General features: G+C 32.7%; 1 protein-coding gene across 5 annotated transcripts; it reads right to left on the bottom strand.

Annotated features, from left to right (window-relative positions):
• Window positions 1-1,573: 1,573 nt before the first annotated feature.
• LOC108986398 (histone-lysine N-methyltransferase ASHR1) lies at window positions 1,574-13,973 on the bottom strand. 5 transcript variants are annotated; one of them, XM_018959010.2, is made up of 15 exons: window positions 13,798-13,973; window positions 13,456-13,601; window positions 12,888-13,022; window positions 11,503-11,557; window positions 11,278-11,396; window positions 10,596-10,684; window positions 10,437-10,518; window positions 9,888-9,923; window positions 8,703-8,807; window positions 8,495-8,585; window positions 8,272-8,391; window positions 8,009-8,115; window positions 4,354-4,477; window positions 3,122-3,185; window positions 1,574-2,202 (listed from the first exon to the last, which is right to left on the bottom strand). In XM_018959010.2, exons 1-15 carry the CDS (start codon window positions 13,895-13,897, stop codon window positions 2,040-2,042), a joined length of 1,536 nt encoding a protein of 511 aa, XP_018814555.2. In that variant the 5' UTR covers window positions 13,898-13,973; the 3' UTR covers window positions 1,574-2,039. The 5 variants fall into 5 exon arrangements, with proteins under 5 accessions (XP_018814555.2, XP_035542678.1, XP_018814556.2 ...); XM_035686785.1 differs by having other exon boundaries at window positions 8,495-8,579; XM_018959011.2 differs by lacking the exon at window positions 9,888-9,923.
• Between the last annotated feature and the right edge of the window lie 12,945 nt (window positions 13,974-26,918).

Below are 26,918 nucleotides of genomic sequence, written 5' to 3'. Positions count from 1 at the left end.
ATTCAAGGCCAGAAAGCTTATAGAGTGACATGTGTAGCATTAGAAGGCTTGAAAATGGGCAAGTGCATGAACTCCACCCCACTCCACTTTGGGAGACGCATGAGGCTTACACGCATGTTAAAATGATGTGTGGTTTATCTAACCTAGGAATTTTGTGGAGATATCGAGAAGATGATAGATCAGTCATCTTCCCTGTATTGGAAGAAACAAAAAGAAAAAGAAAAGCTTAATAAAAATGGCTTTTAAACTTTGAGAGGGGAAAAAGGAAGGGAGATGAGGGGGAGAGAGGAGCTCCTCCCCTATACTCATATCAGCACAAATGAGAGATGGTTATTATTTTGTGTTCAGAGTGAGAAAGGGGAGAGGGAAAAACAAAAGTCAGAACTTGAAAGTCTCAAACTTAAATGGAAACCGTTGTTTGATATCGTTTAGGACTGCAAGTGTAAATGACATAGAGATTGACCACCTTAAGCTTGGATGTGATGAAAAGGCCTTTATATGTGGCTAGTATATGGGGGTGTCAGCCCATATAATATATGAAAAATGCATTTTTTTTTACCTCGTGATTAAGAAAATATTTTTTAATAATATTGTAATTTTTTTATTTTTTAAAATATTTAAAAATGTTAAAAAAATATATGTAAAAAAAAGAGAAAAAAAATATATAAAATACACTAACAGGAGCTCCCAGCTGTGGCTGTTGTATTATTACTCATAATATATTCCTGGGAAAGAGAAATGGCAATGCACATAACTCTACAAACAAATGAGTATATGGGGGTGTCATTTCATCGGTATTGTATAGAAGTGTATCACTCTCCTCCAAAGCTTAAGAAAGAACAATGAAAAAGGATATAAAATGGCGTCTATTACTCATTTGGTTAGGACGAGTTGCTCCGGTTTCTTAAAAATGTGTCTTTCTACGGCGATAACATTTGTAACATGGCTTCGGTCTAACGTGCATAGCACTATACTACTCTCCTAGGATTTTAATATATTTCATATTCTATCTTTTATAGCCTTGTTCGATATTCGGTAGGTAATTATAATAGTTGACAATTTATCTTGATGAATATGCATCGTATCATATCATATTATGTCATGTCAAATCGAGTTCAACCTATTTAATTAAACAATTAAGATTATTCAACCTTATTTCGTTTCAAATTTCGTGTCAATTTCATAGATCGTGTTAAAACTTAACAATCTTAATAATAGCTTAGTTGCAATGAGTGCGTGCCTTGAGATTTCTAGAAATGGAAGGAATTTAAGTAACATGACAAGTAAAAGACTATGGCTCTTTTTCCTACAACACATGAAAATAATTGCAAGATAAATTCTCCTCATCATTCAGCAAAATTTGGCAGCTTGGCCTAGCTTGGGTACTCAGCACTACTATTTATTATTTTATTATTATTATTTTTTACTTACTTTTCATTACTATTTAATATTTTATCATTACTTTTTTATTATTTTTTCACCACTATTTACAGAATACCTCACTATCCAAATGTAAGCAATCAATAATTGGAAGACTACGGAAAGAAAAAAAAAAAAATAGTCAAACAAAACATTATCAAAATGCCCCCCCAAGATACCACCGCTTTTACAATATACATCATAAATTATCAACATTGACAACTTACATCCTAAACTACCAAGTTTTGGCAACTTACACCCTCGGTTAAGATCTACTGTCAAGATTGTTCCATAAGTCCTATTTTTTGTGGCATTTCTTTATCGTCCACACAGTAAAGTATAAGCCCAAATGGTTTTCTTAGGGGTATCCATTTAACAATTTAGCACATCTGATTATTGCCAAAATTTTGAATGCTGATGAAGAGCAGGAATATTACAGAGGAACAACACCAATGGGCGAGGTTGCGAGGGTACTAATAAAAGATTTATAGGAGATGAATTGTACCGGAGTGAATCCAATGTGAAAATTGTTGCGGTGACTGAATCTCGACGGAGCTATTAACCACCCCAAGCTCATGTATTTCTTAGGAATGCCTCAAGCTCGTGTAAGGAAGACCTTGTTACTCATCTTTAGATGAAAGCTTGTAAGAAGCCTCAGCACGTGCTTCCTCCAACTTCAGCAAGAGGTCCTTGATGAAAGGCGTATTTGTCCCATGAGTAATTTTCAGGATATCCACTGCCCTGGTCAGTGATTCTATAGCACTGTCCGTGTTGCCCAGAAACCTGTGATATTAAAAGTTCAAAGTAAAATGAATAAGATTCTTTACCAGGAAAAAATAGGTGGAAGGTCCTATTAGGATGTTATATTGTTTATCAACTAGCAGCAAACAAGACTAGCATAACAAGAACATTTGCTGCTTCCTATCACTGGACCACTGGTAGCAGAGGTGTTCCTAATGGCTTGTTAGTCATACTCACTGAACAAGTCAAGATTATAAATATAAAGGGAGGGCCAGAGGGAGGAAGGAAGAGCAATAAAAGATATGCAGTGTGTGGAATAAATTACTTTGCAAAACTAGAGGCAGCATCAGATGCATTGTGTCAGAGCATAAACGTTATATACATCAAATAGAGTTTCTCCAGTTCAGATTTCAGATAGTTTATAATAGTCTGAAGTGAAAAGAAATTTGTCAAACATGTGGATATTGTGTCAACTAAACCATCACAAATATATGCAATTCCCGGAACCATGTGTCTAATTGTGAAGTCATGGAACTGAACATGCTTGCTTTGCAACCACAATGAGAAATTCTTCAACTGAGGTCCCATATAGCAACCAATGGAACCCGTAAGATTCTATTATAGTTCCAAGAAGATTCTTCAACTGAAGGTTTTCCATGGATTGTACATGTCCTACACCCTAGCACCTCAACATTAAACGGAGTATACAAATACATTTCCATGACATTATATTAGAATTACTAGCAGTTAAATATCAAGAGGTCATGCAGTTTCACTCTCATGCTTATTCCATATGGCAATAATGTCAGCTATTTTGTGTTGTAAGTTCTGAATACTGAGAAAAAAACTCTGGATAAACAAACACAACTTTTATCTTTGTTACATAGAAGATTAGGTGTTGTGAGGAATCAATTACAGCATCTTGAAAATATACAATTAAAAGCTAGGCAAAGATTCTAACCATTCAAGCTTCCCACAGGTATAATATTGCAGTCCAAGCAAGGGATGAAATCCCGGGTAAACTCCTGCAATGAAACAGCAAGTAAATTCAGGATATCAGCAGTAACAACATAACTTATACCAAAAAAAAAAGAAAAAGTAAGAATCAGCAGAATTTTGCGACATGAATGGGGTAGTCCAAACACACATTAAGTACTCTATTTGTTGATTTAAATAAAGATGAAGAACAATTTCAAAACAGATGTAATTAGTGCTATTTATTTATTTTTCATACGTGAAAAAACAAGTGATGCAAAAGCACTGTGCTGGAGTTGACAGAAATCTTAGCAATTTAAAAAAGAAATCTAAAGAACTTCGAGGTTCTAGACTTCTATTATACATTATTACAAGAGTTCAGTGTGATAAACTAAAGTTTGAAGAGAGCAATCTCAAAAATTGGATTGAAACTGCCAGAGGCATGGAAACATGATCTTGGAAGGCCTGTTCCAGTAAGAAATTAAAGCCATCAGAAAAGGCAATTAAACTCACCAGGTTGGAGTATTGTTATAAACAGGTGATAAATGATTAAGAAATCAGCCTTCCTGCGAGTATTCTCAATGTGGGTGAAATCCTTGATCAAAGCATAATTCATGTTTTTAGAGATCTATTCAGAACGTTTTTTCTCACCATTAATCTTTACGAAAATTTCAGGTAACTTTAATAGAGATCATGAAATCTTGAGAAGTATTCTACGTGTCTAGAGTTTCTTCCATTTTGTAGGTGTATATAAAAAAACTTCATCAATGTCTCCAAAACTTCTGGACCTCTGGTGTACATCAAATACTTCTTTTTTATTCCATATTGCTATCTCATCTCATGGTAGGTGAACAAATATCAACACATGCATGAAACCTTCTCCATCTACAAATTTCTATTTCCAAGTAATTCCAGACTTCTTTGTCTTACAAAATGCTTTGCTATTTCTGCAGCACTTCTGCTACATGCATTTCTTGAATTCAAACACACTTCCATGATGAATTACGAAATAAGGTGATCTCTTGTATACTTCATGTGTACTAGGACTCATAAAAAAAAAATGTGTTCTAGGGTTTCACCCTTTTTTAGTCATTAATAAAATCTTATCTTACTTGTCAAAAATTATATGAAACAAGGACTAATATATGATGGATATCATGCAGAATATTTCAGTTCTAAACCCTGAAGCTCCAACTCAAACTAAAATATTCAGAATACCAGTGGAGCTTAAATATGTCTCCCCTGGCATATCCAAATAGAAATATGATGTACTTTGATACACTGGAATGGTCAATCTGCAGTATGCCAGAGCTTCTCTCCATTCTTGCTGCTCCATCAAAATCTGAAAAAATGTAAGATTTAGTTTTATTACAGGGAGTTTAGCGGTCCCATGAAAACAGATTTACTATGGTTTAATTGCCAGTTAGAGGCACTCTGATAACCCAGTCTAAACTAGGTCCTTACTCTTATTTATTTTATTTTTTGTTTCTATCCAAATGGACTTTAGCCCGATGATTGGAGAAGATTAAGGGTGTAAGATTGACTTAGGCCACGTTTTGTTTATGCAATAGGAGCCCAAGCCCAAGGATAGAAGCTCAACACTTAGCCAAGTTTCGGCCCCATAGGAATTTAGGGTTTTGGAAGCCCAAACTAGGGTTTGGGAATGAGTGAGAGGTGCCCCTTTGGACAAGAAGGCTCTTGAGTTTCCCTGAGCTATAATTATTAGGCTCCTAGGGAAAGGGAGTGTCATCTTTTCTAAGAAGCATCCGCCACTTGTCCCTGATGCATTGAAGCCCTAAAGCTTCTAGAAGAAGCCAAGTAATGGAGGAGAGTCATAGGGTTTCAGCTCGCCTAGGGCACACGCCAACTCCACCTTCTACCATGCCACTTGGCCATCATGCAACCTCACGCTACGGATTCATTGTCTGGACTTAAAAGTGGATAAAGGGAAGAAGAGAAGTGGATTTCAGAAATCCAAGGGACACACACGCCGCCCACACTATGTTTTGCCACATGACATTCCTGCATAAGAACCTTAGAATCTCTAGAAGATGGAATCATGAGGAAGTGCAAGAGACACATGGGGAATTTCGGATTTGGGATTAGGATTCCGAAAATCTTAGTGAATTTGGACACTTGACAAGCATGCAAAGTAGGACACAAAGCCTCTAGAAGATCTCTAGGGTTTCGGCCATGTGATCTACACCCCACTCACAAAATAGCTTCTAGAAGGATCTTTGATGAAAGAGACAAGGAGGATATCGGGAATGGTAAGAGCCACATGCCCACTTCATGCCATTTGGCAATCATGTATTGCTCAACCTTAGATTCATTGCATCTAGACACAAAAAGAGTTGGAAGAAGGTTTTAGGGTTTCGGCTAGGATGAGATATCGCCACTTATCAAACAAAAAAGAAGAAGAAATCGCCACTTGTCATCCATGCAAGAGGTGTCTCTTAACATTTCCAAGAGAAGCAATGACGAGGGAAGAAGAAGAGGAGATTTTCAGACAAAACAAGATGCAAGACACCACATGGCGCCCATGCACAAAAAACCCTTCAGTTTCCACATCAAAAGTAATGATAGGAGAGAGAATAAGTGGGATTTGAATGAGGTATATAAGGAGGGCATTAATGGACCCGCGCCCTTACCCCCACAGAAGGCACACCAAGAGTCATTTGCTTCATTTCAGATTTTTCCCTCTCCTCTCCTCTCTATCTCGCCTACCTTAGAAGAAAACCCATACACTATTTTCCTTCCAACCAAACACTATTTTTGTACAAGCAAGGATTGGAGATTCAAGAATACCTTGTGGGAAAGGATTGCACGGTAAGAACTCTCAAGTTTCTATCACATTTCCTTCTCATGAATACATACACTCTTGTAAGGGGTTTGAGTTGAAGAGGTTCGGCCTAAGAGAGTGAAGAATGTGTGATTTGACCTTGTAGTGTAGTCCCAAGGGACCAATGAAGTATTTGGTTCGACTACAAGAAGGCAACCGTGCTTAACTTCGATTGGTATGGTTTGCTTAGGGTTCCTTTTCCAAAGAACCCGAGATTGATGGCAAGATGGGAAAAAGAGAGTGGAGATGTTCGGCCATTAGGGTTTTGTCGGGTGAAACCACCCTTATCATACACTCACACCACACACTTGTGTTCTTCAAACCGTGTGTATATAAGTTATAAAAGTCACAAGAGGAGCTCGTAGCCGATTAGGGTTAAGAGCATAAAACCCAAGTACACGCCACCCATGTTTGGTTTAATGTTTGTTTCCAAAGTCTAATGGTTTGAAAACATATGCTTTCAGCTTGCTTGATCGTTGGCATTTTCTTTACGTCGGGATATCCCAATGTAATTGCTCAAACAAACTCTGCATTTTGGTTGTTCAAATTGGTATCATACCTTAATTGCTCAAACTTTACTTAGAAATATCCCGACATAAAGAAAATGCCAACGATCAATCAAACTGAAAGCATATGTTTTCAAACCATTAGAGTGAGGTTGAGGGAATCCGTAGAGTGAGGTTGCATGTTGGCCAAGTGGCATGGTGGAAGGTGGAGTTAGCGTGTGCCCTAGGTGAGCCGAAACCCTATGACTCTCCTCCATCACTTGGCTTCTTCTAGAAGCTTTAGGCTTCAATGCATGAGGGACAAGTGGCGGATGCTTCTTAGAAAAGATGACACTCCCTTTCCCTAGGAGCCTAATAATTATAGCTTAGGGAAGATGATCTCTATATGCATTATGTGGTGTTTGTGGCAAGAGCGCAATGACCGAACATTTGAAGACAAGGAGAGATCTCTGGAAGAGCTTAAAGATTTATTTTTTAGAACACTATGTACATGGGCATTTGCTGTTGATTTCAATGGCATGGACCTACATGATTTTCTTCTCTATAATGCGCATACCTAGCCTAGGGGCTGCTTTTTGTATTCTCTTTTAGAACTCTGTACATGGCTTTGCCTATTCTTTGATCAATATAATTTGTTTACTTATCAAACAATAATAATAATTATAGCTTAGGGAAACTCAAGAGCCTTTTTGTCCAAAGGGGCACCTCTCACTCATTCCCAAACCCTAGTTTGGGCTTCCAAAACCCTAAATTCCTATGGGGCCGAAACTTGGCTAATTGTTGAGCTTCTATCCTTGGGCTTGGGTGCCTACTGCACAAACATAACATGGCCTAAGTCAATCTTACACCCTTAATCTTCTCCAATCATCGGGCTCAAGTGCATTTGGATAAAAACAAAAAATAAAATAAATAAGAGGAAGGACCTAGTTTAGATCAGGTTATCACGGTGAGGTGCAAGTCTATGCTTTGGAACTTAATGCATTACCAAGTAAGAAGTGTGGCCAAAATTTAGAAGTCATAAGTGACAAGAAAATAATCCAAAAAGAAAAAAGCAAGCTTCAGTACTAGAGTGCAGGGAACATACTAATCTCTGTTCCTAGATTTTTTTTCTTTTTTGTAAAACTCTGTTGCTAGAAAAATGAGTAAGAAATTATTTGCAATACTGCGTAAGGCAGGCAGAGTACTATATAGATTCAACTCAATGGGATACAGCTCAAACCTTTATTTATACTTCAATCCAGTAAGCTGCCACCAAAATTAGGGAAAACGCCTCTTAGTTCTAGTTTTAATTCTTCACTAAAACACTCTCTGTCTAATTGCCAGTTTACCCAAGCTTAAAAGAAAGTTTCAGCCAATAAAGAAATCATTATTCGTACCTAAAAGACACAAACACGATCTGGTCTCACATAAATTTGAACAAAGCACCAGCACAACTTAACCAAGTAAACATGTGCCAGTAACATTGAGCTCCATATAGCTCAAAATAAGAGAAGAATTAAAAGTCAAGGAAAAATTTAAAGGCTACCTTTAAAAGCTTTTCACGAGTTTGCATCAAACTGATTGAGAAAGGATGGGACAATTTCCTTTGGAGAGTCTCAATCTTCTGATACATCCAAAAAGTCTCCTGATGATCTAAACTCAGTCATAGACAAACTCTTCCTCAATAAAAGACTGAACAATTTATATCGTGATGGTGGAGAGAAATTGAAGAAGATTAATTGCAGAATTAAATTATCAAATTGCCTCTGGAAAATGCTAAGTCCCAGTGCAAACAACTGAGAAGGATACTGCCAGCCGATGAAGACATAAGAACCGTGTCTAACATTGATTTTACTTCACTCGCAATCTTTCTTATCTCTTCCTTGTCCCTAACAACTCCACAATGTTGGCATATAAATCCTTCTCCATCTGCATATCCAAATAGCAAAAGACCCAAAATAGGAACTTTGGCCAACAAGCTGAACTTTTCTTTTATAATAATCTGATTCATTGATTGCAGAAAATCGCATACCAGAACTGCGGAGCAGGAAACCATTGCATTGATCATCCTTGCACCGATAACCTTCTAGAAGCGCACTTTCCTGGATATCATCAGACTGACCCTTCAATACAAAATTAGCTCAATTAACCAGCAGTAGATCTGGTTTTCCAATATAAAGTATAATGCTGTAAGTTCAGAAATAAAAAGAAAATCCTAAGAACAAAATGTTAGCAGGTACCGCTTTTATGCAGCGGGGACAAGTACAGGTGAAAAGGTACTGTTCTGTCAAAGCCTTCTGCCGAGTCATTGTGCTTCCAGCAGTTTCAATGTAACTAATCAACACCTTACAAAATAGAACCATAACAAACATATTTCACTTGACATGAAGGAAAAGGTTATGAGATAACTTCATACCATCCAAAGCAATTGAATTAACATCAAAGAATTATAGACACCATCATGAAGGCTTATGAGAGAGTAAAGACACAAAAGTAAAAAAGGCCAACAAAAAGGCATGAGTGGGTTTTGTGGATGAAGTTGTTAAGCATATGAGCATTTTTATGGGTAATGCCTCAGAAAGTAGTTGAATTGCACTTCAGTTGGAAAGTTCTCCTTGTAAGGCAAAGAAAGAGTTCTATATGGAAAGTAAGCCCTCCTTTGTCTAACATGGACCATATGGATAAAGATGTACTACTGTACATTTTATGGATTGAGTTATTAGTTCTTAAGCTAAAATCGTTACTTGTGTAGTTGTCATATGAGTTATCTTCAGGTTGTGCCAATGTTCTATCCCTCTATATATACTTTCTTTCCAAAGGATTCTCCGTTTACTGTTTGTATGCATATATTTCCTATTTTTCTAATAAAATTTATTACTAATAAAAAAAAAATTGGTTTTCTCATTAAGTGCAGTTTTAAAATTATCCTATACAACTAATTATATGTTACATCAGAAAAAGATATGGCAAACTGTTCCTGCATAACAAATTACTTTGCAAGTAACACAAATGTATTTTTTTTGCCACTCAAAGGCTTCTCCCTTTCTCCTTCACAAATTGATGACAAACTGTTCCTGCATAACAAGTTACTTAGTAAGGAACTCAAATCTATTTTTGTTTCACTCAAAGCACGCTTCTCCCTTTATCCTGTTCAAATTCATTCTATAGTATGCCATATAGTTCTAAATATAATTTGTCATGGTTCATTCACTGCTATTTTCACTACTTCACAACATCTTCCTGATATCAATTTGATATGAGAGTTAATTTCTATGCATTAAATGGATTCTTGAATCCAAGATTGCCACCATGGTGCCAGGACCAATTTACACCAGAAGTACCTCTTGGTGTTCTTTCAGATTCATCTTTAAGTGAAAGTATGGTTCTTCAAAAAAATACTTATGGATATACGTATTTACACATACATTTGTGTGTGCACGCGTCCAGGCTACTGGAGAAAGCTTACAGCAGATCAAAGTAAAAGGTTACAAAAAAATTAGTCAGTACTTAGATTCAATCGAGCAGTATATCCATAAAAAACCAGGAACAATATAGAACAAAAAAATTGAAAGGAAACTAAATCTTGGCTCAAGCTCGTGTCAACTATGAGCATGGACCTTTTTGGAGATTGAATAGTTATACATGGATAACAAACAACACCCGGGTTTATTACCCCTATAATCTAAAGTATCTCTTAACATGTCTAATGCTTTTCTTGATAAACAACGTAACTCTTACTAATAATAAAAAAAATGTACTATCAAAGTACACGGAGTATACATCAGATACACCAAGCCAGAAAAAGTTAAGAGGCTGAGAAAATTATGAAAGTTAAAACTAGAGAAACAGAATTAGGAAGTTATCCAGTAGAAGAGTGTATTAAAAGAAAGATTTGAGTCCTCCATGTCAAATATTGAACAAAACTTTTATTTAGCTAAACATAAAGACCAAGAACTTTTATAGAGCATATATACCTCAGCTCCTTGGGGTATATGTTGTACAGCACGTACAACAGCCAACCTTCCTTCAAACACTAAAACAGAATTGGGCAAGCAGCTACAGTACCATAACCATTAGCAGACTCACAGAAAGCTGATGAAAGTCAGAAAATATCAATGCACGAAAGTAGTTACCTATGGTTAACAATGGAAATGACAGGGTACAATCCGGTCCCCAAGGGTCTTAGTTCACCATCACAAATTGTATGTGCATTGCATGCAAACTGTATTGAATAAGTATCAGAAATAAAAGTTATATTGTACCAGAAAATCAGTCTTCCCCATGGAGATGAATATTATTCAGAAATCTTGTTGCAGTGGGATATGTAAAAACTGGGTCCCCCATGATAAATATTTGGAAATAACAACAGATAGTGCAATTTGCAGATGACTCATTACAAAAGTTTTCTAGCAATGAATTAAAACAATCCATGTTATTCGCATGAGTGAATGGACTAGGTACCCATCAAGCTCACAGCACACTTGGATACTTCCATTATGCTTTCAGAACTCTCAACTTTTCCATAACAGTTAACATTCCCCTCTCTTCTTCTTCTTCTTCTTCTTCTTCTTCTTCTTCTTCTTTTTTTTTTTCCTCTTTGGCAGTTGATAAAGCAAGGTTCAAATAATACGGTAGCCATCAGAATGTAGCCTTAAGAAAGAAGTCCAAGGGACTACCAAATACTTACTTAAAAGGGGGAAATGGTATGAAAGACATGAGGGGGCATGAAATTGTTAAACTTCAACTGCAAAATAATTATTAAGATATGAACTCAAATTATTTATACTGTTAAAAAAAACTATTTATTTAGAAGACCTTGGAAAAGTTTTCAGCTATCTGCTTCATGTTGATCTCAGGCCACTGAAGTATCAAGTTGACAAGGTTAGCCATCTGAGCATACAGCACCAACTGCTTCTCATCAATGTCAGACATGTCTTCAGAAAAATGGAAGTTAAATGAAACAATTTGGGGAAATATAACAATTGAAATAACCCATAAATGGAGCACACTAAAAGCAAAGAGTAGAATAGGGATGGATACGAGCCACCAGTGCCTCCACCAAGTTGTAATTGTTTGTAGCGGTAGTAGGGATAACCTAGCAGCAAAACAAGTTATACAGTTTATGGCTCGAGTAATTAAGTATTCTGCATTCAGCTTCTTAGTAGGCAAAAACTCAATTCAAAAGGACTAACTAGGAGACGATATTCAAATGTGTTGAAGAAGTTTGATAAAAAGAATTAACAACCAAGTCTTTTGGAATTCCAGAAACCAGTGTTATTCACCTTCTACAATTTTTATAATATTAGTTGACAGCACCACAAGCAAAGTACAGAGAGATTTATAGAGAAAACGGGGTACCCAACCCTTCTAGATCTCCTTTTAATCCATCATGAAGAAGAACATCCCCATCTCTGACACAAAAATAAGTACAAAGCTATTTCAAAGTCTTGCCAACCATTAGAATAGATTGGAGGTTTTTGTAGAAGTGGATTGGGGTTAATTATATGTTAGACACTAATGGTTTGATCATTTTAGTTAGCCAAAATGCGGTTTATAAAATCCATTAGCTCCAACCATCACCCCCATTACTCTCCCAGTCTCATTGATCTTCCCCAAATTTCTAGGCAACCTACCCTAATCTGCCACCCACTACCACCATTCTTCCCCAAATTGCCACCTTTCACCACATAGAAAACATTGTCTTCATTCTTCACGGTATCTTCAAACCCAACATCTTCGATTCAAAACTCCAATCACCACAGCTCTTCAAATACTAAAACCATCAAACCTAAGCCTAAGACTTCCACAGTCTTTCTCATTCAAGACGAAAATTACAAACCAGAGTACAATACCCATATCATCAAAACCAGAGGCCATTCATTAACCCCAAATTTTTAGCCACCATCTTTATCATAATTAAAGCCCCAACAACCATCCCCCTTTAAACCATCTCTATCACCCAAGAGAGGTGAGTAGTATCACAAGATAAGACAGAGTAAATGAGAAGTAGAGAGAGACGATGAGGGTGAAATATGAATATTGAAACTTTTTTTTTTGGGGTGGGGATGGATGGAAACTGGGGGGAAATGATGGGGGATTCTGGCCACCATTGTTTAAATGTTGGCAGGTAAAATACAATTTTTTTAACAATGGGTTAGCAGCTCGAACTTGAGCCAATCTCAAGGTTTTATCTAAACAAGCCTAGCCCATTTTAGACTCCAACCATCTATAAGATCTTAGCTTCAATGAATGCAAACCAGAAAGGCAGTGACCTCCTGTAAGATATTTTGGCTTCAATGATCACTGACAAAAATTAGTCTTCGCTTTTAAGTTGTTAGCTTGTACAGAAACATGACGTCTAATAACTATCCACCTAATTAATAATAACATTGAAGTTGAAAATAAAAAGAATACTAATTTCTTACCTTCTCACTTTCCAGTTTTCTCCGAAGGTAGAGTTTCACCATCAGACGTATGGAAGGCGTGACAGATTTTCTCTTGTCCATGTCAAGCCTTGACAGAGCTTGGCATTCAAGACGATGCAACTTCCAGTCCAACTTCTGAAAATCGCAAAGCATAAAGCCAATGAATGGACGACAGGAAGTATATACGTTTAATCCAATTACTTATATTTTCTAAATGCTGAACTCGCTCTATATGCAACTTTCAGAGAATATATGAATCATGTTAACGGAATAAACCTCTCCAATTTTTAACTATTTTATCTTCATTTTTGGATCTTAACAAATTGTTACTCGTACCGAGCACAAAGAAGGTGAACCCAATGATATTTGGAGAATTTAAAAATATACATATAAAAAAAAAAAAAAAGCAGAGAGTATCCAATTACCATTTCTTTATGAAGTTTAAAATTTCTCCATTGGCTATCTTCACGGATTAAAACAAGCTATCCGATTATAAAGATGACAGGAGAAAACAACAACATTTGACTGGACATGAAGCTGCACGGTATATCCACATTATTACAAATACCTGGCATGTGCTACCACAGTACCATACAACATGACAAGCTGAGCACTTCCTAAGGTTACTTGATGTGAAGCATCCATCACATCTCCGGTCACCTGAGGACTTGTTTGGAACGCAGACGTAAGGCTCTTGGCTTATAATTACTTCCCCTGAAATGATAAAGCTGAACTTAGTTTAGTTAAGGTAGTATATACCAAACATTTGTTATGTCCTCACTGTTTTATTAAAAAGAACACTCAATTTAGTACGTCTCCGAACTCGGGAGCTTCGCTTTTATGCGGCCGAAGGAAGCTACAAATTGTCTAAGATAGAGATAAAGAAACTTTGGGGGAGGGAGAGAGAGACCTGGATAGAAATCTCTGGTTGTTAAAAGGCACCGCCCTTTCTCTGGGAGAGTAGAAACGATTAGATCCCATTCTTTAAGCGCACTCTGCAACTCCTCCATGCTTACGCCCTCGCATTCTCTATGGACAAGAATGCGTCACTTTTCTGTTCTGTTCTCTCTCTCCAAACGGCAAACACGACGGTAGAATCAAATAAGATTAGAAGGGTTATTTGCAAGGATTTTCACATTTTTAGAAAACAAATAACTAATTTTTTTTATTTTTGTAAATTTTAAAATATTTGTAATTAAATATTTTTGTCAATTTATCTTAAAGATTATCACATTAAATTAATATAAATAAATTTTATATATCAATCACTATTTATTTTCACATTCTATACTCATAATTTTTTTTATAAAATGTAAAAGTATTTTTCATAAAATGTGAAATGTAAAATAATAATTAGTGACTGATGAGAAAAAATTTTCATTAATATAACATATGTCAATTTTTAATTGGCTAACGTGGTATCAATAATTGATACCACGCGTGAATTAAAAAAAGATATTCATTTTTCAAAAGTTAAACTTAATTACAAATTTTTTAAAGTTTGACTATAAAATTTGTGAGAGTGAGAAACTAAATATTAGGTTTATAAAAATGCGAAAATCCAAATATTAATTTTAAAATTAATTCAAATTACAATAATAAGGAGACATTTTACCATAAATCAACATAACACTATTAATTAGTTCATAACAATTGTTTAGAAAGGAGTTATAAATTTTTTTTATATCTATATTATTACTCAATGAATAATGCATCTTCTTAAATCAGGTTAATTAACTATTTATTTTTCATTTTAATTCATAGATAGTAGATAGGGGAGGACCCACATTTTCTAGATTTTACTGGTTTTACAATCTGAAATGTGGAAGTTTAGTGAGCCCATTAGTAATAATAATGGGCTCAGGCCCGAAAAGAAGAAAATCATAAATGAGAGAGAAGAGGCCCAAAGAACAGGTAAAGTTCTCTCTCTCTCTTCGTGTTTATGCTAGAAAAAGGACATGAAATAATAGTATACTGAGGATTTTAAGCAATTGTGTGACTTCCAATGTCGTTAAGAGACTTGCGATTCATATGCTTATAAATCAGCCCATCAAATTCGTTGCGGGCACAGGCCCAGAATAGACAAAATCATAAAAGAAAGAACAGATAAAAAAGTTATATATAGAACGTTTTAGCATAAAGCAATGCTACGTACAGTCTCTATTTGATGATTGTATATATATAAATTTAATCAATTTTATTTTTAAAATTTTTTAAAATTACAATAATATCCTTCTAAAAATTATATTTTTTTCATTTAATGAAAGGTTTGCACATACAATCTCTATTTGAGGACTGTAAATAGAATTTCTCTTTAGCATAATAATTATTTTACAAAAATGTCTTCCATTTAAAACTTGTCTATGATTGTTTGGGAAGTGAGATCATCTCGTCTCATTTCAAAACTTCTCATAATTTTCTCCGCAAATATTACTTAAATACAAATACTTTTCAATTTCAAATTTTTAACTTTTTCATCGAACAATTACCTAATCATTACAATTTTTCCAAGATTTCAAACAAATATAAAAAATAATACTATTTTTTCAAATTTCAAAATAAAAATTATATTACTTATAAAAAAAATTATATTTTAATAATATTTTTAACTTTATAATATTTTTATTTAACTTTCTTCTCTTTCCTTTCTCAAAATCAATAAAATATCTTAACTAAAACCATTTCGCTATTATTCAAAAATCATTTTACTACTATTCATAAAATTTTCATCTCATCCTACTTACCAAACAAGCCCTTAGATTTTATAGCTATTAGGTTAGAAAAATGATTTGATGCTCCAAGAGTACCAATGGCATAGTATTTTCATCCTATTATAGCACGTCATGCAATTAAAATTATTTAATAAATGTAAATGGTGTGCTCTACACACTGACGAAAGAATAAAATAATTCTAGGTGTTATAGGTTAAGAAAATGATTGGATATACCCGGAGTATGAATGGCGTGGTATCATCATCTTATTACAACGCATGTAACCATCATTCTTTATTAATCGATTCGTGTTTAGTAAGCATTTTGTTAGATTATACTTGTGTTTTAAGATGCACTCAGATATATGCTTAAATTTGGTAGTATTGAGTGTGATGGATGAACCCCCCACATGATTTATGACCTACATGTCATAAATATATGTTGAGGACAGGTTTTCATTGTGTTGCAGACAGGACTTATGTTGTTTTTTGTCACTGTTGAGTGACTTGAACCGTGCAAGACGAAGATTCGGACTGGGGATAAAGATTCCTTTGTCGCAACCTCACAATCATTGTGGGTGTTTTGGGAACTAGTTGGCGACCCAACACACAAGACCCATGTCTTATGCCTCCTTGCTCCTGTGTCTGTGAATTGTGTGATTTGGTGGGGGAGTGAGAGCGACTCCCCCATCCCCCACATGCACAACATTCTATGTGGTGCAAAAGGTCCATGATTGGAACATTGTCTCTGTTGCAATTTTTTTTTTTTTTTATTTTATAAAAAAAAAATTTCATTTCATTCATGAAATAAGTTATAGTTATGACTAATTAATACAAAAAAAATTCTAAATACAAGTTAAACTACATATCTATTATATGCCTTTCCGCACACAAATTTCTTTGTGACGGGTATTGTTTTAACTTCTAGAAACTCTCATAAGAGAATATCACTCTCTGTAAAAAATAGAGATAAAAAAGATAATGCAAGTTGGATTTACATGGATGCTATTAGAATAATTTTCTACTAAATGTTTTACCACTCGAAAAATATAGGCAATGTTGGGTATAAAATCAACAATTAAGAATAAGTATGAGGTAAGACCAATAATCAAGCCTATAGATAAAGTCAATAAGAGATAAGACCAAGAAGAGATAATGTAAGTTGACTTAATTACTCCAATGACGAAAAAAATATCTATAAAATAAGGGAATTACTTCATATTTGGAAGGTCTCCACTACGCACAATAACTCTAAAAATCTCTTGTCCTCAAAAGGATGTCATATTCTTCAACTTCCAAAATTCTCAATTTCCTCTATTGTATTGGGAGATTAGTGAGACAAAGAAAAATTGTAAAACCACTCATCATAGTAGATTTCACACTAAATGGTCTGTGGATGTAGACTTTTTATGCTGAATTACATAAATCCGTGTTTCTCTTTATTTATATTTTATATATTTATTTATTAGGAAAATACTAGTATGCCATCTGAGTTTGCTCTCTCATTTTAACTGCTCATATATTTAAAAAAATTATTATTTTTACTTAATAATTAAGAAAATATTTTTTTTAGTGTATTGATATATTTTTTTAAATTTTAAAAAATATTTAAATATATTAAAAAATGTAAAAATAAAAAAGTGATTTTATACTAGCAGACACGTCCAAGTCCAGTGGTCAAAGCTAGGTAGCACTCTAGCATGACTCTTATTTATTATCTATTCTCATGGATAAACCTTCAAGCATCGTATCGATGCCCAATTTACCATTTTGGGTTTATCGACTACATCATCGTCGTCGAACCACCTCCATGGGCTTAGGGATGACTCTTTCCTTCCATTTTGATCTATTGAGCAAATTTACACTTTAACATGTAATATTTATTATATTTAATATTAGAGTTTATATTGACTACATACAATATTTAATATTGTAAAGTTATATCTATCTCTATTCAAAAGTGGCAGTCTCTATCACTGATATTGAATGATCGAGGCCAGTGGAATGAGAGAGTTTTTTTTTTTATATAATTTTTTGACTTAAAACATTTTTTATAATTCGGAATTATATATAGAGAATATATAAACCAATACCAGAATATTCATCGACAATGGGTTTAGTTTATTTTATGTATTTTTCCGGGGGGTAGGTGGTTTAGTGGGGCGGAACCTCCTCAAACTTTCTTCACCCTTTTCTTTCCTTTGAACGAACCAAACATGAAAGAATATATCATGCATTAATCTTGTTAGACCGTGTAATCAACGTGCACAAACATGTAAAATTAAGATCATCTAATGTCTTCTAATGACCAAAAATTCAAAACATTTTTTTTTTTTTTTTGTAGTTTCAAATTCTAAAATATAAAATGTGAGAGTGATAGGTAAAGACTAATATCATGATTATTGTCTATAATTTTCTAACTTAAACACTTTCTATAATTTTAAAAAATAAATACTCAATGAACCCACCACATTATATTTAATTAATGGGTGAAATGTAAAGTCAGTTTAAATTTAAAACCTTTGTTATGATATATGTCAATCCAAATCCAATGTGTCCTCAATCATCGTGGCATTTCTCCAATATGTTAAGAATATCTTTTCTCGAAATGTTATTTCATTCCAAACGGATTGGGGTGGAGAATTCCGACTACTTTGAAATATTTTTAAAAAATATGGCATCATCTATAGGGTCACTTGCCTCTAGTCCCATTAACAATATGGAAGTGTTGAGAGGCATCACCGCCATATTGTAGAAACGAACCTTTCCCTTCTCTCCCATGCATCCATGCTCCAAAAATATTGGACCAACACTTTCCAAACCTCCACTTTCCTCATTGACCGAATGCCCACTCTGATCCTTAACCACAAATCACCATATGAAATCTTGATGGGTCGATCTCCCGATTATCATTTTCTTCGTGTCTTTGGGTTATCATGTTGGTCTAATATAAGGTCTTTTAATCATCATAAGGTTGATATTCGGTCGAAAATGTGTAACTGACCTGTCCTCACCTTAGAACCCTAACTCCCCTCCATCTAGCGCCATTTCTCCATACCTCCCAAACCATAGCTCTACTCTCACTCCTTCCTCCTCACTGCCAGAACTATCCTCATCTTCTCCACCTTCTGCTCAGCCTCCCCTTCATCCCATGATTACTCCGTCAAGGGTTCACATACACTATCCAAAAAAGTGCATCGGTGGTACAATACCTTGGCCTCCACTTTGACCATTCACCTCCACCATAACTACCTTTATTTCATCTTCGAGTGTCATCCCTAAAGAACCCACCTCATTCTCTGAAGCTTCAAAATATCTCGAGTGGAGGTATGTTATGCAAATTGAGTTTCAAGCCTTGATTCAAAATCAGACTTGGGAACTTGTCCCCCCTTCCTCTAATCCTAATATATTGGGTTTCAAGTGTAAGGTGAGAACGTCGTAAAGCATAGCTTGTGGCCAAGGGCTTCCATCAGCAGCCTGAGGTAGATTTTTCTGAAACCTTCAATCCAGTTATCAAACCTGTAATTGTCCAACTCCTTATTTCTTTTGCAGTCTCCAAACAGTGGCCACTTCACCAACTAGATGTGTAGAACGCATTCCTCCATAGAGACCTTGAGGAAGCTGTTTTCATAAAACAATTGCTTGGATTCCTCCATCCTGATCATCTGAACCATGTGTGTAAGTTAAGAAAATTCATTTATGGATTAAAACAGGCCCCTCGGGCCTGGTTTGCAAACCTTACAGAGAAATTGCTTGATTTAGGATTTCAAGGTTCTCGTTATGATAGTTCTGTGTTTATTCTGATTACTCACTCTGATTGCATTTATCTATTGATATATGTTGATGACATAATTGCCACTGGTTCAAGCTTTATTGTTATCTCTGATTTTATAGCTTCTTTAAGTTTGTATTTTCCAGTCAAAGATTTGGGTCTGTTACATTACTTCATAAGGGTCGAAGTATATCGTATGTCCTTCGATTTTTTTCTATCTCAGTCAAAATGCATCGCTAATATTCTATTACATACTAACATGCATAAGGCCAAATCTGTTTCAACCCCTATGGCCACCTCTGTTCGGCTTTCTGCTCTTGATGGACATAAGTTTGAAGACCCCGAACTATACCAAAGTGTAGTAGGGAGTCTTCAATACTTGTCATTCACCTATCCTGATATATCATTTGCCGTAAACAAGGTCTATCAATACATGCCTTGTCCTCGCCAGTCCCACTGGCATACTGTTAAGCAAATTCTCATATACCTTCAAAACACATAGCATTGGGTTTATTTTTATTTTTCTTGCTTCTTCAACCTTTAACTCTCTGCATTCTCTGATGCTGACTGGATGCCCTAATGACCACAAGTCCACATGAGGCTTCTGTATCTATTTTGGCTCTCATCTAATTTCATGGGGGCCTAAGAAACAAGCAACCATAGCTCGCTTAAATCATTGTTAAAAGAATTAGACATTTTTTTGACCGACTCACCTATTTTGAGGTGTGATAATTTAAGAGCTACTTATGTGGCTGTTAACCCTGTTCTTCATGCTCGTACCAAACATGTGGAATTAGACTACCACTTTGTTCATGAACGAGTTGCTGTCAAGACACTACAAGTCTCCTTTATATCAAGCAAAGAACAACTGGCTGACATTTTAACCAAGCCCCTCTCGACAACTCAAATTTCTTTAATTACGATCAAGCCTCACACTTGCCCATGTAACGCTTGAATTGCGGGAGAATATTAAGGCGCCTCACTCAGCTGCAGCAGCACAAGACTCTACCCTCACTTTACAACAACACTGCACCAACAATGTAGAGCGCACTCAATGCATCACAGAGAGAATAATCTGAAATGTTGTAGAATCTAGACTATAACATAATGTAATAGCTAGAGTGACATTTGTCAAAATATGATAAGGAAGGAATCAAGGTTATTATGAACATTGTCTATAAATAGTATGATGTAATACATTGGGTGCGGCTACTCTGCCGCCCCATTTTGACCGCTGGGCTTACCGCCCAACGTAAAGTAGTTTTTTTTTTTTTTTTTTCATATTTTTTTAATATATTTAAATACATTTAAAAAATAAAAAAAATACATCAATATATTTAAAATCACTTCCTTAATTATTAAATAAAAAAAAATAATAATAAAAAAATAAAAAAAGACAAGCAGTCAAATAGAGGTGTCAAATAGAGTGGGTATAGTAGTGTTTTTCAACACCTTATGCCTTTCCTAATTTTTTATTTTAGATCTATCATCTCTAGTCGTACTCGTTCACGTGTGGCTTGATATTTCAATCATTTGAATAGGAGTTATTTAAAATAGAATTCTTCTATTTATCATCTTTATAAATTATATATTTGATAAAAAAAAATTAAAATTAAAATATTATATGTGACGTGCAGTGTGAAGAAGATCAATAAAATTTTTATTTTCGAAAATTAATCCTACTCACATAGATGGTGACTGGCCACCACGTCCACGTCAACTCGTCGCAGCTTTGACTGGGATCATAGTCAAACTGAGCCCCAAACGATATCTCCGTGATACTCTGCCTTATGAGTACAACTTAACACGCAGTGCTGTCCTTCCGCCTTCGTGTCTTTTTTTTTTTTTAATCTTTTATATATATCTTTATTGTCTCCTGCTCGCCAAAATTGACCGTCCAATATATTATTTATGTTTTTTAAATTATTCAATTTATTATTTTAAAAATAAAAAATATTCTATCAATTGCTTCATACGTGCCATTGAAAATCTCGATCATTTTAATTAGTGAAGACATGAGAATATATGAAAAAAAATTTTAAATCTGTTTTTATTGGATTTTGTAGAAATAGTTAAAACAATTGGAATAAAATTCTTCTAAAATATATTTTATATCGGGATTTGTGAAAATTGACAAGAAAGTTGAAAAGTTGTTTAAATATATATATTTTTTGTAATATTTTTGTTCTTATTTTTATAGAAATTACTTGATTATTATATGTACGGCTTAGGTAAATAGTGGGAGGAAACGATAAAATGGTAATTTTTTAAGAAAAAAAAATTTGTTTTGAAGGTGAAACTCTTTTAAAAAAATCTTAAAAATTGGACTTAACCAAACGGACACACTGGGTTTGGCAGTCAAGAGTAGTTCATGTATTCTCAAACACTCTCCCAATTATTTTTTATTTTATTATTATTTTTCATCTATTTGTATTACTATTTATTACTTTTCACTTAATTTGTATTACTATTTAATATTTTTTTATTATTTTTTTACTATTATTTATAAATATTCTCATTTGAGAGAAGCTGTTTGGATTGAGGGTGCGTTTGGATGTTGAATTGAGTTAAGATGAGTTGAGTTAAAATGATAAAATATTTTTAGAATATTATTATTTATTATTATTATTTTAGAATTTAAAAAAGTTAAATTTTTTATAATATTTTGTGCTGAAATTTAAAAAAAATGTAATAATAAGTTAAAATAAGTTTAACTTCCAAACGAAGCCTTAACGAGTCTCATAAATTATAATTTGTATTGACCTGGCAAATTAACGTGTGGTACTAATTATTCAAACCCTAGCTCTTTCAAAGTTTTTAAATCTATATTCTATATAGAACTAGAAGATTAGTCAAATAATATTATAAATTCATTCATATTAGATGTATTAGAATACATTCTAATATGGTATATAAAAGAGTAATGCTAAAATTAAATACAATCTTAGAATATAAAAGTCTCACGAACTCCATTAGATAAAAAGTTGAGTCTATTATTAAAAAATTAATTTTTTCATAAGAGTATCAGATTTACTCATTTTTTAAATAAAAAAAATATAAAATTTATATATTCTAAAGCTGTAAATATTATTTCTCATGTTTTATATATAAAAAAAGTGATGTTCATGTTATCTAATAGAATAAATATAAATAGAAGTCACTATTAAGAGTATCCATTTTGTATACATTATGTGACATTATTTAGACCACACATCTTTTTAAATTAGTGTTAGAAACAATTAACTAAAAATAACCACGTAATAAATATAAAATATGCACTGTTACTCAATCTAATAATACTAGCTTGAAAAAGAAAACTCGTCAAAGTTCAAGCATGTGCGGATCTTCTCCAGCAAGATTCTAAATTCTGTACTCCCACTGCTCTCTCACGTGTGTGACGTTTTCTACATTTGCGTATATAATTTAGCTAGCTCATGTGCTCTAGACGGGACACTCAATAGTGGCTGCGCCTCTCATCAATGGTCCATATTAAAATTTTAAAAAGAAAAATTGTCAAAATTCTAATGCTTTACTTTTGACTTACAATAAAGTCAATTTATTCTTCAAGTTTAGAATTTTACTGTTCATATTTAAAATAATTTTTTAATCTAAAAATATTCTCCAAATTCTACAGTTCTATTGTTTAGTTCCCATTTTTTTTTTTCTCTTCCTTTAGTTGGAGTGTTTTTATTGGATAATTAGGTCAAGAAAAAAATAGTTAAAAAATAATAATTTTAAGTAAAAATTAAATTATTAATTAATATATAGAGTATATTTGTAAAATAAAAAAATAAAAAATTATTATTAAAATATATAATATTATTTTATTATTTTAACTTTAAGATAAATAATCTAATATAGATTGACTTTAATCAAAATCTCAACTTTTAATCAAATTTTAAACTTGGCATTGCCAATAAGACAACCGTAGAAGGCGAGAGCAACATTGATGGCTATCAAAGAAGCAAGGAGTCGTGCCATAGACAGTTTGATACACAATTTAGAATGACCCCCTAACATTATAATGGAACATATTTGTTTATGACAAATAATATTTGTAGTGATAGATTGTGTAAGCGTCTCGGAATTCTTTTAAAAAAATGAGTAAATATAAAATTTACTTAAAAAAATAATATTTTAATAATAAATTTTATTTTTTTAAAAGAATTGCATAGCATTTACCTACTTTATATTTGTATTTAACATTATTCATTTTCGATAGTTAAATGATATCGACTTGCATCTAAAAATGTTCGCTAGTGAAAGGCAATTTAAATTAATGTCAATTTCGCTGCACAATCCTAGCAAAATGGGTCGCATCCAACGATAACACTAGATGCATTTCCAATTTTGTCCATCCACTCTACATCCTTCATTGCAAATATTATTTTGACCTCCTTTTAAGCTTGCATGTTTGAGTAATGAGATAGGATAATAATTTTGTAAATAATAATAAAATTATTTGTGAATAATAATAAAATTATTTCAGTTATGATATCTTATAGAATATAATTTTTTAATACCACTTTTTATTTTAAAATTTGAAAATTTTACATTTTTTTTGTGTGTTTTGTTTGGAATTTTAAAAAAATTGTAATGATTAAGTAATGATTAAATAAAAAATTAAAAATTTAAACTTGAAAATATTTGTTTTTAAATTATATTTGAAAATAAAATAATGAGAATTTTTAAGATGAAATGAGATCATTTCACTTCAAAAACAAGCCCTCCCTTACTTGTTAACATTTTGCTCATTTACTTTTATATTTGCTAAAAAAAAAATGCAAAAATGCTCAATCTCGACTTTAAGGCTTCGTTTGGTTAACAAACTCAACTAAGTTCAGTTTAGTTCAGTCTAATTTTAAACTGAGTCTAACATACAAAAACTCAACTCTCAAATTACTAAACGCATCCCAACTCAAAACCTTTTTACACATGAGATCCATAATTTTTTTCAATTTAAAACATCTTTATATATGAGACCCACAATATTTTTCAATTTCTTATAAAAAGTACCAAACTCATCTTAACATCTAAATATATTTTAAACCCAATTTTGGATGGGTTACACATAAATATTTTTTTTACTGCTCAACTCACTAGTATTCATAAAGAATTCAATTCAACTAAACTGAACTCAGTTCAACATCTAAACACAACCTAAATCTTTTAATCGAGTTTCAGTCGTTTAAAAGTAAGCTTATAAAATAAGTTTAATGATACTATTGTTACTCGCGTGAGTTTTCAAAATTAGCTTTTGTAAGACTTAATTATGTATGATCTCCCATTCCAACATTGGAGGTTAGAGAGGAAAGAATTTCGAATCTCTCCATTGGGATATCCGGATACCTACTCATAGGATAAAACAATTTTAAGCTACCTCACATCATGCACTCATTAGCTTTTTCTCGAATAATTCAAATTAAAGTATTATTTTAATATTTGAAAAATGTTCTGCTTTTCGTATGTAAAATCCCATTAATAGGAGTGGTAAAGAAGTGCCATAATTCGAAAAATAAATTATATTTAAATATTTATGTGAATTTTCAAAACTCTCACGCGAATAAAATTAAGCCTATGTTTGGATGCTGAGGTAATTTTAAATAATTCGAGTTGATTTGTGAATAATAGTGTTTTATAAATCTTATTGAGATATGTTTTATTGTAAATATATTAATATATGTGTTTAAATATATAAAGTATGTTGAGATGTGTTTAATTTTTTTACGACAAGTTAAAAAAATAATGAGTCTTATTAATAATTGATTTGAGATAAATTGAATTGATTTCAACAACTAAACAAACCGTTAGTACAAAATCAAATCATCTAGTATGGATAAAAAAAATGTAAGAGGATGTCTACACTATGAATAAAACCATTCGAATTCAAACTGAGAATTTAAGATGATGTATATAAGAATTAAAATTTTGAGATAAATGACAATTTAACATTACAAAAGCAACAATATTAAACATTAACCTAACACTTAAAAGACCACTTTAATAAAAGTTAAGTAAAATTTTGATTTCGTTTATTTTTATAAAATTTTTCATCTTATATAATTATTATAATTTTTTAAATTTTTATATAATATAAAATAAATAATTTAACCTTTTTAAATTTTAAATAAAAAATAATATTAAAAATATATATTTTAATAATATTTTATTTAATCTCTAATTTTTATCCATCTTATGTTATCCGTAAAAACAAATGAAGCGTTAATTAGACACTGATATTTAACTAGGCAATGCGTGTGAAATGAGGACTTCTATTTGTGCATGCATGTAGTGTAGGAGGCGCCGCATTTGTGCATGCATGTTAGGTGGCGCCGCAACATCTGTTAGCCACTTTGCCCTCATCATATTGCCACGTAGTAAACACCGTCCCAACATAACCTATATTCCATCGGTCCATCACGAAAAGCAGTCATTGAGCGGTGGCTCGGTGCTATCGCTAGATGCAAAAGTAACCTCTCCATTTTTTTTTTTAATTCACATTTTTTAATATTTTTAAATACTTTTAAAAATAAAAATTCATCAATACACTTAAAATTATTTCTATCTGATGAAAAAATAAAAAAAATATCAAACTGTCAAATCGAGTGGTACGTTTGAGCCTTGAGGCGATAGAAATTACAATAGCATTCTGTGCAATGAATTATTATTTTTTCTATATAAATAATTTAAATATTATAATTATTTAATAATGAAGTATTATGTCATTTTATTCTATAAATATTAAATAATTAAGATTAAGAATAGATACAATTATAAATTATACAATTACCGTACATTCTTTTTAAAAAAAAGTTGGGTCAAGCATTAAAACATTAATCTTTTATGTAAATATAATATTTACTAACTTTTTTTAAAAAATAGATAGTATTTATATAATTTATAATTACAAATATAATTTATTATAAATAAAACATATATTGAAAATTTCATCGAGAAATAAGCTGGGAATAAGAAGATCCATTGTTACGTAAAATCTTAATCCTAAAAATATCAAAAATAAATGGTGCTTACTGTTTTTGTTTTTGTTTTATATACAGAGATCTTATATAGAAAGACTTGCAAATTGAAATGTCTTAAAAAAAATTCTTACAATCTAATATATTAATATATCACACTAATCGCATGAATTTATAAACTTTCTTTTTTATAAAATTTATATGTAAGACTAGTAATTATGTTTTTTTAATAATGTTAGATATAATTATAAATTATGCAAGTGTATCGTATTTTTTAGAAAAAAAATGAAATTTATTAAAATATTTTTTTATGTAAATTCCATACTTATTTTTTTTTTCAAAATAAATATATAATATTTACATATTCTAAAATTACAAATATTATTTTTCTTTGCGTTAAAGTAGCAGGGACAGGATGAGACCAATAAACAAAATTTGATTCTACCGCTGCCCATGCACGGTGCACCCCCTCTATACACGCCCAAACCAAACAATTTTATTTTATTTTTAAAAATATCAGCTTGAAATCACAAAATAACAATATTTGTATTAATATTAAATTTTATCATCAC

This window comes from Juglans regia, chromosome 16 (assembly GCF_001411555.2).
Source record: "Juglans regia cultivar Chandler chromosome 16, Walnut 2.0, whole genome shotgun sequence".
Taxonomy (NCBI): Eukaryota; Viridiplantae; Streptophyta; class Magnoliopsida; order Fagales; family Juglandaceae; genus Juglans; species Juglans regia.
This window is presented reverse-complemented; position numbering and strand designations above follow the sequence as displayed.